The sequence below is a fragment of the Pollachius pollachius genome (assembly GCF_949987615.1).
Source record: "Pollachius pollachius genome assembly, chromosome: 1".
Lineage (NCBI taxonomy): Eukaryota > Metazoa > Chordata > Actinopteri > Gadiformes > Gadidae > Pollachius > Pollachius pollachius.
In genome coordinates this window covers 37,620,721-37,633,990 of record NC_136934.1, presented here as the reverse complement: position 1 = coordinate 37,633,990, position 13,270 = coordinate 37,620,721, and the positions used below count along the sequence as shown (strand labels likewise).

Sequence of the window (13,270 nt, the reverse complement as noted above, 5' to 3'; positions counted from 1 at the left end):
GGCTTTGTTTGATCCTGTTTCCTAAACGCTGTTTAAATGCAATGATTCATGTGCGACGGCTGTCAAACTCATATTAGCCCATCGCATTTTCTTAACATATATTAGCAAGGTTGTTCTTTCGTCCTCAAGGACGAAAGAACAACGTTTTTATGAACATATACTTATTTCAAAAGTATTTATACGTTTGTAACAACGTTTTTCTCTGTGTTAAAATAGCATGACAAATTGTAAAAACTGATATAAAGGCCTATATACTCACTCGGTAAGGTACGTATATATTAAATATGTATATATATAGAAATCAAATGCTAGTCGAATAAATAAATCTGTTTTAAAAGGACATGAAATACGCTTCATTTCTACCCAAGAAATATCCCATCTCTCGTACATAATTTATTTTCAGACTTATCCTTTACATGGCTCAGACACAAAAATCATACCTCAGCAATTAAATTATATTTATTTTAGCACTTGCTTGCATGACACCAACTTTCTGCAAAAACGAGACAACAATTTCAGTCAAATAAATCTTAGATTTATTATTCACTATTTTCTTCATTTTTTCCTTAAGTTGAAAAGAAGGAATGAAAAGCCACACGTTTGATCCTTTGGGGAAGAAAAAATAACAGAACTGTGCTCCTATATTAATTAATACTTTACTTTTCACTAAACCAATGGTACAACACTGAAAACTATCCGCAATTAAAACAATTCTTCTAATTAGTCAGCCTAGCATTGTATCGCAACACATTACATTGAAAAGGTACAGCTTTTATGTCAGAAATCTTGTAAATATACTGTACAGCAGAGGATGTAGAGCAAATTTAGTCTGTATTAAGAATTGTGAGAATGAAGAAATAAAATAACGACTTTTTCTATTTGCACTGTTTACAAAATTCTTCAATCAATATAATAAATTTAAAAAAATAATAATTGTGTTTAGGGTTATTTTAAATTACTGTTTTCTCTTGTGCATATTTAAAATCGAATAATCGAATAAATCTTTTTCAAGCATTGAAATAAGAACTTTTCAAACTTGGCTTTACACTTTCTGGGGAGTTTGGTAATCAGAAACATGCATAAATGGGTTCCTTCAATATGCATGTATATTTATTTACCTATATTTAATCAAATGCAATGGATGGACATACATTTTTAGGCATGTAAATTGCACTCCCCAAAATGACAAATTACATAATCCCTTAAATGTCAACCCGTCTAATACAAATTTATGCTTTTAGTTCAAACTTAGAAAGAAAAAAAAATACATTTCAATTTGCATGTTATGTTTTCAGTCCAGTGTGAAGAACAGCCTGAGAATTTAAGAAGGAAAAGCTAACTATTCATTCTTAGACATTTTAAAAGTATTAAGTAATATCAAGAAAAAAAACTAAACTCATTATTTGCAGTTTGATTACCTTAACAAGGATCATCTGAGGGCTAACTTTAGCTTACCAATATTATATACAGGCATACCTTTACAATCAAATGCAATTTTACCTAAATCCCTATCAGTTAAGTGTGTCTAATGTGCTCCATGGGCATGCTCAATGTAGTGCTGTTGCAACTCGACTTCTTCTGCAAAAGAAGTTCCACATTCAAAACAAGTAAGGCCATTTGTATCTCCTGATGAAACAGCAGCTGGGTCATCTCTCTGCATTTTGCCATCAACCATACATTCCTGGTGATGATCGATGAGGTCCTGAATGTCACTGAAAGTCCTTGGACAAAAAGAGCAATGAAACAAGCCATTGCCACCATGTTGAGCTTCATGTCTCTGTAACGCCGATGGTGAAAGAAAGGATTTACCACAATGTTGGCATTTGTGGCTAGTTTGTGACCAACTGGCCAAGTTCTGATTCAAAGACTGAGAGTGGTCTTTCTTGCCAGCAGATTGGAAAATAGGTTTTGAAGGTCTGGAGGTCATAGCGGTGCTCAGTCTATAACGAAGCTCGATTGGGAGACGTCGGCGAATCTCATCATGCCAAGCAAGGTGTTGTTGCAGTTGGGTCTCAGTCCAATAACTATGGCAACAGAGAGCACAACAATATGGCCGACTTTTTGCCTTCATCTTATGAGCTACCAAGTGTTCTTCTGTCTGAAAAGCTTTTCCACACTTATCACACTTGAAAAGGCATTTCACTGTATACTCAGATGGACGACCCAGTGCTGCAGGAAGTTCTGCCACGGGTTCAGGAAACTGGATTTCTTGCTTGGGCACCTTTAATTCCTTCTTAAACTCCAGGCACACTTTCTTATGATTGTAAAGAGCTCCAGCAGAGCTGTATCTCTTTCCACAGTCAAGACAAGGTATGGATTTGAAAGCTGGGAGGCCAGATCTACCCTTTTTCCTTCTTCTGCCAGCACTGGCCTTTTTCTGTGCAACTGTAGGTTTACTTGCAACAGGATGACTTACTTTTAACAGCGAAATATCTCCCTTTTTTAAAGGCTTACAGCTCAAGGAGATAGATTCATTACTTAGCTTAATGCCAACACTTGATTTTTTGCTCTGAGAATGGGCCTGCCATTTATGTGCACGAAGGCCTCTGGCCTTTGTAAAGTTCATGCTGCAATGAGGACACTGGTGAAGCTTAGATTTGAGGACTGAGGAAGGGGAATCAAGGGGTTTGCCAACTTTGGCTGCTGGATTTTTTTTTGATTTTTCTTGTTCAGGGTCACAGGACGTTTTGCTATGTGGATGTTTCTTGCTATGCTGATGTTCATAGTGGGCAGCTAAAAGTGAACCACGTACAAATGACATATTACATTGCGGACATGAAAATGTAGGCTCAGACTTTTTGCTGTTGCCGTCTAAATTTATGTTTGAATCAATCAGTGGCTCACTTTTGGTCTGGCAGGGGGGGTAATATAACTGGTGGCGTCGGAGGACACACAGGTAGAAGAAGCTCTTGCCACATTTGGTGCAGTGATAAGGTCCTTCGTCTATCTTCCGGTTTGAAACAATGTCCGGTTCATCATCTTTTTGTAGAGAGCCTGCAAATTTCTTATCCGTGTGCCATCTTTTATGAGTACCAAGAGCTGAATTTGAAGAGAATCGCCGTCCACACTCTGAACAGTAAAATGGCCTTTTAATTTGCTCTTCCTGTTTTTTGGGTGTTATTGATAGAGGCAAAAGAGGCAAAGACGTTTTTGCATTTGACTTGTGACCCTGGAGGTGAATTCTTTTGTGGAAATTCAGCGCTCCGACCACTGAAAAGCTTCTTTCACATTCCTTACATTTGTATTTCAAATCAGATGGACCAGAGTGGTTCACTTTTGATGAGGCCACACGGTTTCCCAACTTTTTCTCATCTAAGCTCACCTCTTCTTTTGAAGAATTAGTTACTTCCTCCGTAACTCCCTTTCTTTTGACTTCTGCATCGCCAATTGAAGTTATCTTTCTGCATTCCCTAATATGGTCCTGGAAAGTCACAGAACTCTTAAAAGTAGCAGGGCAGCTGGAGCACTTCAACATATTTTCTGATGTGCTTATAACATCAACTTCTTGAGGGTCTCTTTTGATACATAATTTTTGATGAGCTCGTAAGGAGGACTTATTGTTAAAATGCGCAAGGCATGTAGGGCACTGAAGAGCCTCAATTGTCACAGTGGACTTCGGTGAAGATGGTGAGTACCCAGTGTCATATCCATGACTTCTCATATGAAACTGAAGGGCCTTGGCACGTGAGAACAGTTTCCCGCAGTCGGGGCAGCTGTATGTATTCTTTTTCACCTGTTCAACCTGATGCTGGAAGGACTTAATAGGGGGAGGAATTAAGTGAGCAGTATGGACAACCTGATGTCTGAGGAGGCTTGAGAAAAGACGGAAGGACCTGCTACACAAGTCACATTTATGATTCCCATCTTCATGTTTCCGCATGTGGGATTTCATAATGCCATTGTGACGGAATTTTCTACCACAGACAGGACATGCTACCTTTCGGATAGAGCGGGGCCGTCCTAGAGCTGATTTCCATGATGAAGGGCTCTTTCCCGGCCTTAAATCTAAGCAAAGCTCTGGACTCTGCTTGTGGTGGGAGTACGCTCCTAAAGACCAGAAACCCTTACCACATTGCCCACAATGATGAATCTTTGGGCCTAAAAGTGTTTTCTTTGGATTGAACACTTTTTCATTTAATGAAGCATGGTCCAATTCTTTATTCTGAGCTTGGCAATTCTTCCTGTGGTTATAGAGGCCACTTGCATGTGCATAGGATAGGTTACAATCTAGACATGGGTAGGGTTTTCTTTTAGGATGATTCTGTTGATGAGAGATGAAGGAAGACATGCGTTTGAACCACTTCCCACAATCTTTGCAAAATAAGCTTTTTTCTAGTCCATCAACCTGGTCCGGGACACTTTTGAAAGGTTTTTCATCCTTGTGCTTTTGTATGTGCTCGTTGCGTTTCACCTTACTATTAGTTTCATGCTGGCCTACTGTCCATCTCCTTTTCCTATGAACTCCATGCCACATTTTGTGAACCCTCAAGGACGAAGCACTAGAAAACCACCGCGGACACTCTGGGCAATCAAATTTTTCCGATGCACTTTTATCCATGTCAAAGATTTCTGGGGTGCTGGGTTGCTCCATATGCTCAAAGTCTATTTGTACAATTTTTAGATCCATCCCTGGCTTTAAAACCAGATTTGTAGGTGAAACTTCAACCTCAGCTTCCAACTCCTCTTTGATCTCCTGATCTGATTCACACAGCAACTCAAGGTCAGGATGTAAGTTGCGGGAAGGATCCTCCTCAGATTCACTATCGCTGATCACCTCAACATTAAAATCCCCGGTTTCATAACCCTCCGCATCTTCATCACTTTCAATAACATAGGAGACTTCAGTCAAAGAGTTTTGAAAACTATCCTGCAGATTGACCTCTTCGTCCAAGTGTTGGGTCAAATCAATACCTTTGTCCAACTTGTCAGTCAAGTCAACGTCCATGGCTGCCAATTGGTTGGTTTCTTCTGGTTTGCTTTCCATGATGGTATGTTGAGGTAGTGAAGTAGAGGGCTTTTGGGCTTCCTTCTCTGTGTCTTTGTAGACATCGGTGTGTTGAAGCTGATGGGACTGAAGGGCTGAGGCCCGGGAAAACTTTAACCCACAGTCCTTGCATTCAAAACCCTTCTTTTGTAGCTGGCATACTTGATGGAGGAATGATTTTGCGGGAGTCTCGCCACTATGTACCAAACGCTGGTGCTTAAAGTAGAATGTTAACGTCATGAAAACCTTTCCACACTCTTCACATGGAAACTTTTTTGCAGCTTCAGCTGAATTAGCATGCCAGCGCTGATGTTGGACCAGGGCAATATGTCTGTTAAAATCCTTTTTACACTCACTGCAGTGAAAGAGTTTCTTTGGTTTATCTTTGACATCTTTAACCTCTTTAAGCTGTTCTGGCGAACATTGAGTGTTTCGACTAAATCGTTGGTGGGTTTTCAGGCGTGACAGGGCAGGGAAGGCTTTACCACATGAACATTTAAAAAGGTTTTCAAGTGGCTCAATGGCATGGGTTTCAGTGTGTTCATTTTCCACAACCGGGTCTTCATTCTGAAAAACATCGACTATGGCCTGGTTCCGTGACCTTACTAGGTTTCCTTCATGACAGCGGCGATGAGCATCAAGTGCTGATGCACGTGAATAACTACGACCACACGTTTCACACTGAAACGACTTCTTCTTCAGTTGCTCAAGTTCATGAAAAACTGATTTAGGAGCTTGCTTGTGTGAGCGTTGATGATTGAGAAAGTGGCCAATTACCCCATAGGATTTTCCACAGTCAGAGCATTCATAAACATGCTGTTTTGTCATCAAGGAAGTTTTCTGATTGACCATATCTATTTGGGGAGATAGTCCATGCCGCTTTAACACGTGGGAGTCAAGGTCATTTGATTGAACCAATGAGCTATTTTTTTGTCCATCGCCTTTCACAACAGGGCAGTTTTCTTGAGAGTGTTGATGGAGATGGTCCAAGTAGGCTCCTTCCTCCTGAAAATCTTCTCCACAATCCTGACAGCAGAAATCCCCATCCCCTAGAAGTAGAAAAGGGTATACATTGGAGCAGATCAGAGCAACTTAAAGAAAAGGGGAAATAATTGTGTCTTTTTACTGTTCTTAAAAGCCTAACAAAGAGAAGTGTATGAACAATAAATCATGATCCTGTCTGCATATATCTAATTTGCATATATATAACCATGAATCCAAGGTCATCCAAACAAGCAGTTATGTTAGTGTAACATGTGAATAATCCCAAAATGACTTCAGAAAGTGTTCCATATTAAGGGCTAAAATGACACTATAAATTTCATGCAAAGTGGAATACAAACATAAATTAAACTTTTGTTGTTTGTTTGAAGGAACTATTTGAGAAACCAACAAGCCAGGGCAGATCGTATGCAGTTATTTGTGTTGGACAAAACAAAGATGCAGCTATGGGAGTTCAACCAAAGTCTTATTAACATCTCAACACAGGCGAGGTCAACAATAAACTTGGGTTCTTAGCAAACTGGCTACATCATTCAGCCTTGAGATTGAATTCAAAATGATTATCGATGTACATAATATGGTTATAACCTTTATATATATCAGTAAAAATATATAGATCTATTCCCTCCATTCAACACAAATTTCCGCAAATTTCATATTTCAAATCTCGAGGCCGTAGTGTTGCGTTGCAACAAAAATAGAGTAGTAAAGTACAGTATCTGTTCACAGTCAATGAAGTGTTTAGGAAATGAAATGGAATTATTGCTGCTCCTTGTTGTATAAATACATAAAAACATGAATAGTTATTGGATTCAGACATTTCATATTTCACGTTTTACCCGCACACTGTTTCAAAAGTACTGCGCCAGCAGTGTTTATGAAATCCATTTTAAATAAATCAGGAGATAGAGCTGTCATACATTATTGCTCATAAATACAGGGTGCATTTGTGATAGTTGTCTGCTCTTAAACACGTTTGGCTACAGTTATAACTTACACAAATCCACTGCTTACATTCTTTCAGATTTTATCCATAACGTTAAGCAAAGCTAGAAATGTAAAAGAAAACATTTAACTTGTGTATCATGAGTTGTTTTCATTAAACGAGGCTTGATAATACAAATTGTCGTTAGTAGTGACAACAAATCCAGCGCTAAAAAAATAGTGATTAATTGTACTATTCCACGAATATACACAAGGCATTTTGCATGTTGTGGAGGCCTGCACACATAACCAACTAGCCTAACGACATGGCCGCCTATGATGAACTGGTACTCTTACATCGTGTTAACATGGACACTTACCATCAACAACGTCCAGGGCAGACGCAGACGCATCGCCCTTATTTTGGGGTGGTTTGTCTGACTTGCAGTGCGTATTTCCTCGGTCCATCTCGCTTCCTCCGTGCCTCCTTTAACCCGCTGTGTGACCATTTGCTAGTGCTTGGTGTCTCCCAAGGCACGTTCTATGGCTAACCCGGTTAGGCCGTATTCTGTTCCATATTTAGCTAATTTTACTCTTTTTCAGCGAGTGCTCTGTCTACGAGTTGAATGGTGAAATTCATATATTTCCTTTTTATAATAAAAAAATATATAAAACACAAATAATCCAATGTTAAATGCAAAAACTAGCCATCCGAATATAACCACCGATATTGGCTGAGATGGTAAGGGATGGTAGCTTACTTAGCTTAGCTTAGCTTGCTGATGCTGCTGCTAGCAAAATGTGCCCGTTGGAATGCGCATGCGCGGCCTCTTCAACCACGTTTACGTAATGTGTCAATTTCCAACAATATCATACAGTGCAGCAAAAATCGTATTACTCGTTTTTGAGAACAATTGTAAAGCATGGGGTACTTGTTATTCTAACAATCTTAATTAAACATAATTGTACATATTTTTGTCTTTCACAACCCTCACAACAACTATCCCTGCAGTTTAATTACAATTCCCCGAGCATCACGGATGATGGCATTTATAATATGCTAATAGAGCTGTCTATAATTTTAAGCCAGACTCTTTGGTTTAACACGCAGCCGTTGCCAAGTTTTATTTTTTGCTTGCTTAAGCATAATAGTCAACCAAATTTAAATTCATTATATCAAATGGCTTCTGTGGTTAAAAATAATTTATATTTTAAGTATTCCCAGAATAAAACTAAACATATCATTTAATGTACCTCAGAATATTGACAGTTATTTGACGTTGCGCCTGATATGCTCATATGACCTACGAATTTTATTGTCCAAACACTAAGAAACCATTCACTCAATATGAAACCTATCCCTTCAGTAGGACTACAGAATAGCCTAGGAGAATCTGAGAATTATTTATTTCAAATATCTACCCCAAAAGTAGGGTAGAACAATTCACAATATTAACAATGATAAGTGACCTTTTTTTATTCACAATGTTGGTTTTATTTATACAATTATACATTACATCCGTTCCCTACTGGGGAGCTACCTAAAGGCTGGATACCAAATTGTATTTGGCAATAACAGGATCACAAGGGAGATGGCATTCTGTATTTAGGTAAACTCAGACAAGTTTTAAAAAGTCCCCAAAACACACAATTAGCAGAAATGTTAACCAATGTTAATCATTGGTGTATTTACATTTTCACTTGTGAGACAATGTTACTTGGAAGTTTCAGGTGTATTAAAAATAATATATTTCAAATAGCAATCTGAAAGGCATCTCAATTTCATTAGGGATTCCCAGTGGAACCATGAACATTACTCCATCACCTATTGCAGTAGAAAATTGTTAGTGGTAAAGACAAAACTTGCCATAATGCAAGTTATCATTTAAAAAATATATAATATTAGGCCTATCCCCATCATGCAATGGCATAACAGACCATCTCTTATGGTTAAGTACCTCCACATTCCCCCCATCCCCTAAGCATCTTCGAATGATGAATGATGAATGATGGAGGGGGGGGCTTAAACTTTACGGCCCTACAAAGGCAAATATACTATACATTTGACAGTGCACCAAAAGGAAAGTAATGGTAAGGTAATAGTTCTCCTGCAAAGACCCAGTTTGAAATCAACAGAACATCTAGGCTCCTAAAATTGATGGTTTATTTCCATTAAAAATGAGTAGAAATGCATTCAAAGTCAAACAAGAATCTTTAAATGGGTATCAGAGGACATGCAAATACACATTCTACCGCAAGCTCCTAATGTGCCTTTGAATTTTTTTTTAAAATGTTGATAACTTTTTAAGTTGTGCAGAAACAAATTATTTTCAATTACGCTCATTGACCAAGTTACCAATGTCAAATCTCTCCTTGAGCATGTTGCAGATAATGCATTTCTAGGTCAAATTCACGAGGAAGAGAGTGCCCACATATCATGCACTGTAGATGTCCCTCTGGTGCGAAGGGTAAACGGCCACCAAGATTGTGCGGTCCTGTTTGAGGGCTGAGAGGTAGGGGCAGCGTCCGTGGCATTTGGGGGCTCATCACTGCCTGTGGTGTAAAAAAAAGATTTGGGTATGGAGGTCTTGGAGGTGCAGCAACAGAATGAAGAGAGTGAGAGCCAGACAAAGAAAGTGGAAGAGGTAGAGGAGCAAGTGGAGGAGAAAAAAAGGGAGAAGCTTGATTTAGGATAATCTGAGATCCAGTTACCATTGGTTTTTGCTGCAGTTCCTGTGCGTTTCCTGGTTTGAAGTGTCCAGGGAGTAGTGCTTGAGGTCCAACATGATTCGTCTGGAAACGCCAAACAGCAGGTCCTAGTCCATGGGCAAAATGGGGAGGCTGGTATGGTAGAGCCATAGGAACTTTCTGGGGAGACGTCCGATTTGTCCCGCCTGGCTTTAGTTGCAACTGTAACTCAGGATTAACACCCATTTTGTCTGAGGGTTTCAATGTCTTTGGAATGCCTGTAGCTGTCTGCATGTCCCCCAATGTGCTATATACGTCGAGAGATGCAGGGGTACTTAACACAGCCTTGTTTTGGTCTAATAGAGCTGAAGACGAAACTGCTAAACTTGGGGACCATTGTTTTGGCAGCTCACCTCCATTTACTCTTTTTTCTGACTGGCTAACAGTGAATGGAATTGCTGTATGTGGATTAAAGCCATCTTTTGTAGGGGATGTAGACGATTCTTGCTTACTTGGAAAGACCTGTGAAGATGAAGTTACTGGATTAGGTTTTACACTCCAAAGTGCTGCTCGGTCCACATAGGCGGATGAGAGAGGTACGTGATGCAATGAAGAGCTATTTGAGTCCATAACAGTTGAAGTGCACACGCCTCTCCACTTCTCAGGCTGGGTTTGCCTTTGTTTCTCTACCTCACTATCTAAAGACGGACTGACAGTTTGGGGCATAGCTGTTTGAAGGGAACCAGAAATCAAAATCGAGCTCTTTTTTGCAATGCTTGATGTCTTCAAACTTGGAACTGAACTAGGGTTAGAAAGGGACTTCAACGGGCTGTGGTGGTGTTGCATTGAGACATCAAACTGTGTGAGCACTTGGGGCTGATCTGACTTCCGAGCCAACAAAACAGGCAATACTTCACCTCCATCCACCTTCCATTGGACTGGAGGACAACTCTCTGACAAGCATTTTTCCGCCTGTTTTGTTTCTATTTGGGCTGCCAGCATAGGAGCTTGTGTTTGGAATGCATTTTGGCCTCTGTCTGTGTCCCTCGGCGTCGGAGGAGCCACCATGGCTGAACTGCTCACTGGGCATGACGCTAATCTCCTTTCATGTCTTTTCATATGAACATTAAGGCTGCTTAACCAAGAGAAGCTTTTGTGGCACACAGCACAGCAATGAGGTCTCGCTCCGTTATGCGTGTTAATATGATCACGAAGCAAACATGCTAATGTAAAACTCTTGTCACAAAATTGACACTTATGTCTTTTTGGACGTTTGTGGGACAACATGTGTTGTTTAAGTTGGGCCGCATCACTGTAAAAGTTGTGGCAGCTGCCACAACGGAAGGGTTTTGCCTGATGCAACTTTAGATGAGTCTTCATGTTTTGAAGAAAGGCAAATTCTTTACCACAATCTGGACATTTATGAGGCTTCTCACCTGTGTGGATGATAAGATGCTGCCGCAAGTAGCTGTTGCATCTAAATGATTTGCCACACACATTGCATTGGTATGGCTTTTCCTTGGAATGAACGCGCATATGAGCCTCAAACACAGAGCGTTGATGGAACATTTTGCTACACTGTGGACACTTGTGTAACTTACTCTGACATTCAATTCTTCGTCTCAGTTGACTTTGATCAGCAGTCACCTGCTCTAAATAGTGAGATTCAGACCTGTGGGCTTTTAACAAATGTCCATAATAGCTGAGCTTGTTATGGAAGATACTTGGACACTGAGGGCAGTTGTAGCCCTTTTCCGAGATCATAGGTTTGGTCTCCTTTGTCGGGGAGTTGTCCAGTTTTTCATACTCTGCCTCGTGTATCAGCATGTGGGCTCTCAGGTTGGCCGGAATCGTAAACTTCAGGGGGCACAGAGGACAGTTATATACTCGCCTTGGTTTTATACTCTGGCCTGTGTTCTCCTTCCCAAGTCCATTGGCAGGTTCGGGTGTAGGCACTGGGTCTTGTTTGCTGGGCTGGTCAGGAGGCACTAGATAGGTAGTGGTGGATATTCTATGCTGACGGTAATGGGCCTTCATGTTTTGGGCAAAAGCAAATTTCTTACCACATTCTGGGCAGCAGAATGGTTTCTGACCTGTGTGGAGATACTGGTGCTGATGTAGAAGACTGCTGTACTTGAAGGTCTTTCCACAAACAGAACAATGGTGGGAAGGCATGTTTTCTGTGTGCTTACGACGGTGATCTTCCATTACTGAATAATGTTTGAACACCATACCGCACTCTAGACATTCGTATGGCTTCAGGGCCGCATGACATCTCTGATGCGCACGGAAAGTCGGGCCGTCAGAGAAATGTTTGTTGCACTCTTGGCATTGGAAAATATTCTCAAGCGAATGTATCTGCATGTGCCTCGGGATAGCCACCTTAAACTGAAACTCTCGACCACACAGGGGACAGCGGTAAGGTTTATCTGGATATTTGCTGCAATTGTGGCCCCTAAGCTCATCTACTGTAGAAAACAATGTCTTACAGTTTGCACATGTAAACCGTCTCCCCTCGCTTGAGGCTGAATCCTTATTCAAACTTATAAGTGGTTGCTCCTTCTCTTTGTGTTCCTTTCTGTGCTTGATGAAACTGCTACGGTCCTGAAAGGTCAAACCGCATTCTTTGCAGGTAAGGGGTGCGGGGTCATTGTGTGCATGGAAGTGACGGTGAAGATTCAATGTCTCTCTTCGATTAAACCTTTTCCCACAGTCCTTGCACTGCAGACTCGACCTGATATGTTTCCCTTTAGGACCTATGTTATAGCCAGGTATGCTGTCCACAGAATTTCCAATCCCTTCTCTTCTATTAATGTCCAGCTCTAGCCCATTCAACGCATCATTCTCATGGCTCTTTTCATGAATATAGTTGTTTGGGTCGATCTTCTCTCCATCTGCATCAGATGTATCGTTAGCAAGTTTACGAGGCTGCACCATATGTTTCGTAAAGTTGTCCTTTCGGTCTGAAAAGAAACATAGCATTAAATTAATAACTTCACGTCCATAACGCCCTTCAATTTGTTGTAGTATGTCATGTTGACAACAGACAACGAACAATGAGACAATGCACTAGTTTATAATGTGAAAGCATATGTTAAGATACACTGTAAATGGAATAAAGTCACAGTGAGCGCTAATGCTAAACGCTAACGCTAATCGCTAACGCTATAATGCATAATCGGTAGCATACCACACTCGTCGTCCTTCACGTCGTAGTCTCTGCCTTCAGTTCCAGATACGGGAAGACGAGGCTTCATGTCGCTTGGACTGTCGACACTTGCCATTTTTTCTGATGCAAGATTATCCAGCGGATCTTCACAAATCCCAGCTTGTGGTTTACCGTCAGACTCTGCAAGGCTCACGTTGTTAGCACTGTCACTGCTAGCCTGGGCATCCTGTTGGCCGCTAAAGCAATCCGAGATATTTCCACTTGTCGTTGTATCCGTCTGCGTTGGATTACATTCCGATTGACATATACCGAAGATTCTCCCAGATCCCGTATTCTCGTCAATGATAGAATCTTGCTCCGTGGGAAACTGAGACGGGTCCAAGGCGGCCATGTTTGCCCCATGTATACTCCTGTCCGCTAAGGCCTGGTAGCATGTAGCAGTGTGATACCATCCCACTATCATTGGCTTATTAAGCAGTGCACTTGTGAACCGAACTGGTACA

At 40.8% G+C, this 13,270-nt stretch overlaps 2 protein-coding genes across 2 annotated transcripts; both read right to left on the bottom strand.

The window, feature by feature from the left end:
• Positions 1–520: 520 nt before the first annotated feature.
• Positions 521–7,643, bottom strand: LOC307078611 (uncharacterized protein). Its single transcript, XM_079740510.1, has 2 exons — positions 7,291–7,643; positions 521–6,033 (listed from the first exon to the last, which is right to left on the bottom strand). Exons 1-2 carry the CDS (start codon positions 7,376–7,378, stop codon positions 1,526–1,528), a joined length of 4,596 nt encoding a protein of 1,531 aa, XP_079596636.1. The 5' UTR covers positions 7,379–7,643; the 3' UTR covers positions 521–1,525.
• A 764-nt stretch (positions 7,644–8,407) lies between these two features.
• On the bottom strand, positions 8,408–13,153 carry LOC307091158 (uncharacterized protein). The gene is made up of 3 exons (XM_079758070.1): positions 12,789–13,153; positions 9,623–12,561; positions 8,408–9,463 (listed from the first exon to the last, which is right to left on the bottom strand). Exons 1-3 carry the CDS (start codon positions 12,880–12,882, stop codon positions 9,272–9,274), a joined length of 3,225 nt encoding a protein of 1,074 aa, XP_079614196.1. The 5' UTR covers positions 12,883–13,153; the 3' UTR covers positions 8,408–9,271.
• Positions 13,154–13,270: the final 117 nt, after the last annotated feature.

What these genes read in the sequence shown, in the direction of transcription:
- LOC307091158 (XM_079758070.1), bottom strand. Translation starts at nt 12,882, where the DNA reads ATGGCAAGTGTCGACAGTCCAAGCGACATGAAGCCTCGTCTTCCCGTA. An exon ending in CGTGAAGGACGACGAGTGTG is followed by an intron (nt 12,562 to 12,788) that starts GTATGCTACCGA and finishes GTTTCTTTTCAG; the next exon opens with ACCGAAAGGACAACTTTACG. An exon ending in AACTGCAGCAAAAACCAATG is followed by an intron (nt 9,464 to 9,622) that starts GTAACTGGATCT and finishes TTTACACCACAG; the next exon opens with GCAGTGATGAGCCCCCAAAT.
- LOC307078611 (XM_079740510.1), bottom strand. Translation starts at nt 7,378, where the DNA reads ATGGACCGAGGAAATACGCACTGCAAGTCAGACAAACCACCCCAAAAT. An exon ending in TGCCCTGGACGTTGTTGATG is followed by an intron (nt 6,034 to 7,290) that starts GTAAGTGTCCAT and finishes TTCTACTTCTAG; the next exon opens with GGGATGGGGATTTCTGCTGT.